This window comes from Halyomorpha halys, unplaced genomic scaffold, assembly GCF_000696795.3.
Source record: "Halyomorpha halys isolate HHAL.00 unplaced genomic scaffold, Hhal_1.1 Scaffold223.1, whole genome shotgun sequence".
Lineage (NCBI taxonomy): Eukaryota > Metazoa > Arthropoda > Insecta > Hemiptera > Pentatomidae > Halyomorpha > Halyomorpha halys.
Genome location: NW_027115445.1, coordinates 716,133 through 722,282, shown reverse-complemented (window position 1 = coordinate 722,282; position 6,150 = coordinate 716,133). Strand labels below are relative to the sequence as shown.

Below are 6,150 nucleotides of genomic sequence, written 5' to 3'. Positions count from 1 at the left end.
CAAAGAAATTAATGGTAAATTCTTGAAAGATATTCTTAAATATCAACTAAGCATACTTCAAGCATAAGAAATTTATAGCTGTTAAATTTTTAATTCCATGAAAAATGTACAAAGATCTTTTAAATTATTAATAAAAACAAAAATTGTATAATGAAACAGTAGTGTATTACAGGTATTATGTTTGAATAATAATAAACAAATAAATGTCTGTATACGCCGTTCTCATGAGCAGAATCATATGATAATAGGAGAGGTTTTAGTTGTTTTTAAATTTTTGATTTGGTTATAATGAAACTGGATTTTTCCCCATGTAATTTTTTCAATAATAAGGCACCCTTCACCAGTTAAAATAAAAGTAGTTTTGATCCAATTAAATATTACACCATAATCTTCAAGTATTTTTGAATACAATTGAACTTCTGCCCTTGGAGTGGGAAAATCTTCTTTAAATTTTAAAATTTTTTCAGGTTTGTAAATTTCCAGAGCAAACAAACAAAAAATAAAGATAAATAATATTAAATATACTATCAAATTAATGAATTCAAAGTGCAACATTTTCTGATGAAAAATGACAAGGAAAATGGATTCCTTAGAATCATTTTCTTCATAGATGCGATAGTAAGGTAATATATCTAAATAAACCCTGTATCTTATGTACGGAACATATGCCGCTATGAAGATCATCAAAGATATACATTGAACGCCCACTGCATTAAACATACTTCCAGGGTAGATTAAATTTCCAACACCACTTTTTTCCTGAGATATATATAGTTCCGAAACTGATTCAATAATATTCTGACTTACACTAAAAATAACTACACCGTTTATTAACAAAAAGCCGATCATTACTAAATGATGCCACTCCTGGAGCCTCATGTTGATGGTTATTTAGCCAGCGCTTCTAACCTAGTTTTTTAAGTCCTCCTTCTGATCAGTCTGATTTTCCCTCATCCTAAGCCCAAATATCCCTTAATTTTTCCCCTCTGCCCAAATATAAACAAAAACATAGATAACATATAAAATACTGTCTAGATGTTATCAAATTATGTATTAAATTTATAAATCAATATTTTATTTAATAAATTCAGTTATCTGACAGCTACCAATTTGTTTGTATAATGTTATATGAATAATAACATTCTTTATTTATCTGAAACGAGTCCTTTCAGAATAACATTACTGAAAATATAAACTGCTTTAGAGCCTTAGAGTGCTATGAAATAAATACAAACAAAAATGAGTAAATCATAATGTAACTTCTAATAATAAACTAAGGGAAAAGAAATCATAATAATTAACAAAAAATAGTGAATAATGTTAATGTCAATATTTAAAATTTTTAATTAAATATTAAAAAACTCTATCTACCTTAAAACATTAAGGATAAAATAGTATTTTAATGGAATAAATACTATTTAAATGAAAAATGAAATTTTTTGTGTTATTACAATTTTTTGTTTACAATTATAACTTTTAGATCTGGATGAATAGGAAGTGATGGAGTAGGCAAGATTTAAAAGTTAGAAGGATTTTGGAGTGATAAATGAAAGTAGGGATGGAATTCCAAAAGGAAGAGGATCCTACAATGAAAGATCTGTCAGAAGCTACTGTTTTGGGGCCATTGTATATAAATCTAAAGACAAAGATAGAGTATTGTGAAAATTAATAGAGAATTTGAATTTAAGGAGATCAGAGATGTACAGGAAGATTGGATGACTTGGTAAAGGAAGGTCACCATAAAATTCTTAGAATCCTAGGAAGGGTAAAGCCACTTCAACTCTTTATAAAATTGGGAGATAGAGTTGTCCCTAGAGATCCCGAAGAAGAAGAATCATTTTAGTTTTGCTTTGAGTTCCCCAGTATTGTACAATGTAAGGTATATTAATGAGGTGATTAGAAAGGCTGCAGGTTTAAAATGGCAATTGGTGACAAAGGTAATTTAGTCACTGTAAGCTGGAAAACCTAACAGAAGATATCAGATATATGACTTTACCAGGAAACGGTAAGGCCAAAAGTGATTCCAGAGTTTTCAGTGCTTCAATAGAATTTGATTGGATTGTTATTTATGAATAGTGTTGGCACAGAAGGTATTCGGAATCTATTACTATTGTTTTAGTCTTCTCTGTATTTACCTTAAGCTGGTTTTCTGCATTCATTTCGATTGGGACAAAAACTCATGTATGATGAATGAAATATTTTTTGCAGTAAACAGCAGAAATCAATGTTTTATAAATTATATTTTTAATCCCAAAAATAATTTACTATTCAAAATAAATTTTAACATTAAGTATATGGACTAGCAGTTTTCAAAATAAAACTTTACAGACTGGAAAAGTAATTTTAAAATAAACTTTATTTATGATTGTTGTGTATGTGTAAAAAATGATTAAGTGGTATTTAAACATAAAAAAGTAATATGAATTTGCATGTAAAGAATAAAGTAAAAATAAATTTATAAAAGGAAGATGGTCTAGGTGCGTTCAAAGTAACTCAAATTGAAAATAAACTATTTATTATGAGCCAACATTTTGTCCCACTTTACAGGACTTTCATAGGGAAAGTATGAAAAATAAATTTAATGTTGTATTTATATAATGTAACCTGTAACCTAGTTTACTAGTGTACTACTAGTTTTGACAGTAATACTTTTTAGAAGAAAAAAGTAAACATTGTACATGTACATTAACTACTTATTTTATATCTTTTTTGCTTGAATTATTAAATAAATACATTATTCTAAACTCCCTGCTATGATAATACTTGACAAAAAGGGGAAATTATCCCACATTGAATTGTTTCCCTTTTTTTTTTTTCTCTGAACCTTGCTCTTTCATATAAAAGGGAAGCACTCTCTATAAAGTGTTTACTCAGCATTTAACCAGTGATATAGACGCTTAATCAAAGGGTGGTACTCCTCGTGGATAAATAAATCATTATATAGTTAATTTGAATGGAGTAGTGAACAACAAATTCATTTATTCTGTTTAAAATATTGTTTTCTATGTTTATTTTAGTTTTGTGCCATTCCCAATTTTAAGGTAATAAAAAATACATACTATGCAGACAATACACATCAAAGGAAAACTTCATGAAAATGAAGGACTTCATCAACTATTTTTGGTAACAGAATAAAAAAAAAAAATCTGTTTGGAATATTTTATGAGCCCTTTAGGTTCACAAATGTAAATTCTTAAAACCAATAATCCACCTGTTGTTTTTGCCATAGTTGAGTAAATCTTTTGACTCAAAATACTTCTTAAGTAACAACTTTTAGTATTTTGAAAGAAAAAAATATTTTAATATTTTAATTACACAATACTGTTAACTGTTTTGGAAGAAAATTATTTCAATTACAAAATGCACCCAAGCAGTTTTAGTCCAGTCAATGAGTCCTTGAAAGGGATTGGACGGGGTGGAAATCGCAGGCCTTCAGGGCTTTATTTGGACCATTTGGAGGAAGGAAGGTGAACATACTAAAAGGTTATAGTACTCAGCCAGAGATAAGGACCAGAGGTTATATTTCTTGGTTTTTCAATAATACCTGAAAAATGGTTAACATTGTTATAGCTTAAAACATATCATTTGAATAATTGAGGAACATTAAAGTTTATACAGTAACATTCCTATTAGATTTTTTTGTATTTGTTAAAAATTAAGAAATATTTATTACATTGTTATTCATATTTAAGAAATGAAGATGCCAGCACTAAAAAAAAATAAATATATATATATATATACATAGTGAGAGAGAGAGAGAGAGATAAATCATCTATAACTAGATATCTTAAATATCAATTTATGAATGAAACTGTTTTGTTCAACCTCAGGTCGGCAAATTCTTACAACATATTCTCTATGTATTTTTTGTTACTTAATACTGATTTTATTTTGGTTAGCATATAAATTAAGTAACTAATTCATTTTGTGCTACAATACATTTAATTAAACCAAAGATTCATCATGTAAACAAATTGAGTCTTATCCTCTTTTCTTTTTTATCTTGTAGGTTCTTTCATAAAAGTTCAAGAAGAGACCCATGAAAATTAGAACGTTAAAGATCCATATTCTCCAGAAAACTACATCATAACGGCAGTTATAGATGCTCATTTTCAATAACAATGCAACCATTATCATAAACTGTACCTGAAAATGAGATCAGTTGTATAAATAAATAATATCTAATTTTTTTAATTAGTTTTAACAAAACCTAGATTGTAATGGAGCTTTTTCCTTCCATGAATCAATAGTAACAATTGGGAATAGTAGAATTGAAACTTAAATTTCTATTTGCATATGTAACCTAAAGTTAGATTCACATATCTGTCTCCTGAATAAAATGTGAAGATTTAATCTATTTGTTTATGTTAAATATGCAGTAATGTTTTATTTATTCATTTATATTTTTTTTTGGTCAGAAATGTAAATAATATGCTTAGCCTACAGGGAATGGTTTAGTACCATTTCATGTATTATTAATTTATATAATATTTTTAATTTATTATTCTTTTTAAATAGCATTATTTATACAAATATGTTATGGATACATTTATTGTACTGGCTAACTCTAATTGTACAGAGATGGCCCCAAATACAAATAAATTATTATTATTATTAATTAATACATTACATTTATCAAAAACAAGTAAATATATTATTATTATTATTGATATGAGAGAGGGTTGTTGGCTGTTTTAAGGACAGGAGTACGATTTTCCTGATAAAAGTTCTCAGGGATAGATCATAATTCCAGGCCTACTTAAGCAGCCTTCAGTAGACTGACACCATCATGAGTGGTCGTACTTTTGTGGTGGTTACCCATCCTAGTACTGACCATGCTCAACGTTGCTTTAATTACCTATTGCCCTAAACCACAAGGTCACCAATAGCCTGTGGACCAATTCAGAACAAACATACAGGTATAATTATTTTTCATAAACAAGGTACACTATTAGATTAATTCTTATTAATATATTCTTGTTTGAGAGTGGTTTAGTTTATTTAAAAACAAATTTGATCCTTTTTTTCTCAACTTTATTCTTTTCAAAACCTTCCAACGTTTTGACTCTCAGGTCATTCTCAAGGATACCTACAAAAAGTTTTTTTAATTTTATATAACAATTTCATTATTTTCTTCACTTACATACTGATTTCTTTGGCCCTACCTTTACTTTGATGTCATTTTCTTTTTTAAAATCTGAAATTGTTATATAAAATTAAAAAAACTTTTTGTAGGTATCCTTGAGAATGACCTGAGGGTCAAAACGTTGGAAGGTTTTGAAAAGAATAAAGTTGAGAAAAAAAGGATCAAATTTGTTTTTAAATAAAAGGTACACTATACTATTATGACATTTATAACTCTTAGATATTTGAAATTTTTATTAAACTATAACCTACCAACTGCATTATTGTCAATAGCTTCTTCCAAAAAAGATATTTCTGCATCTTTGGTCCAAAGGATGATAAGAAGTAATAGGTATACATGAAAAAATGGACCACCATGTTGATTAACCCAAATATAATACAAATATTTTCTGTAAAAAATTAGCATATAAATAAATATCGAGATAAATATAATATATAAATAATGTGAGCAAGACCTCTGAAGTAGGCAATTGTTATCCAAGAGCTGACAACCATAGTTGAGTGGTGAAATAAGTGAAGAAACGTCACTTGAGATTGTTTTTTTCTTAAAATAAGGAAAACCTAAATATGTCCGTACAAAACAAAATTTTTTTAGCATATAGAGTTCAACCTCAGAAATTATTATAAGGAAATACTCACCGTATCCATAAGGTCAGAGACTTTATTCAAGTAGTAATACATCATGAGTTTAACTAACTGAAAAAAAATAATAATGCAATAAGTTGAAGAACTAGTCAAAGTAATTATCAGAATATTATATTTATTTAAGATACACTTGGATGCAATTCTTAAGTATATTTTCCGTTTACAATGTATGATGAGTAGGGATAGGATTTTTATGTGCTAAAAATCTGAAATATGTACATAAATATGTGCTAATAAATTGTCAAATATTTAAAAAAATATGTATTTATAAATTATGTATATTCAACAATATAAATTACTAATTAATTAGCAATTTTATAACTTAAAAAAAGTTACATAAATATGTATTTATTATATATT

At 27.3% G+C, this 6,150-nt stretch overlaps 1 protein-coding gene across 4 annotated transcripts in view; it reads right to left on the bottom strand.

Annotated features, from left to right (window-relative positions):
- Positions 1–3,923: 3,923 nt before the first annotated feature.
- The window catches only part of LOC106679853 (very long chain fatty acid elongase AAEL008004), a 12,472-nt gene continuing 10,245 nt past the window's right edge, over positions 3,924–6,150 (bottom strand). For 3 of the 4 annotated variants that reach the window (XR_010844839.1, XM_014419225.2, XM_014419224.2), the window contains 4 exons: positions 5,785–5,841; positions 5,601–5,706; positions 5,398–5,534; positions 3,924–4,146 (listed from right to left, as the gene is read on the bottom strand). Coding sequence is in view for 3 of the 4 variants with exons in the window: in XM_014419225.2 (XP_014274711.1) it covers positions 3,982–4,146; positions 5,398–5,534; positions 5,601–5,706; positions 5,785–5,841 (465 nt within the window). In the remaining variant the exon portion in view is untranslated. The remainder of the gene's footprint in view (positions 4,147–5,397; positions 5,535–5,600; positions 5,707–5,784; positions 5,842–6,150) is intronic. The other variant, XM_014419226.3, reaches the window with a different exon arrangement.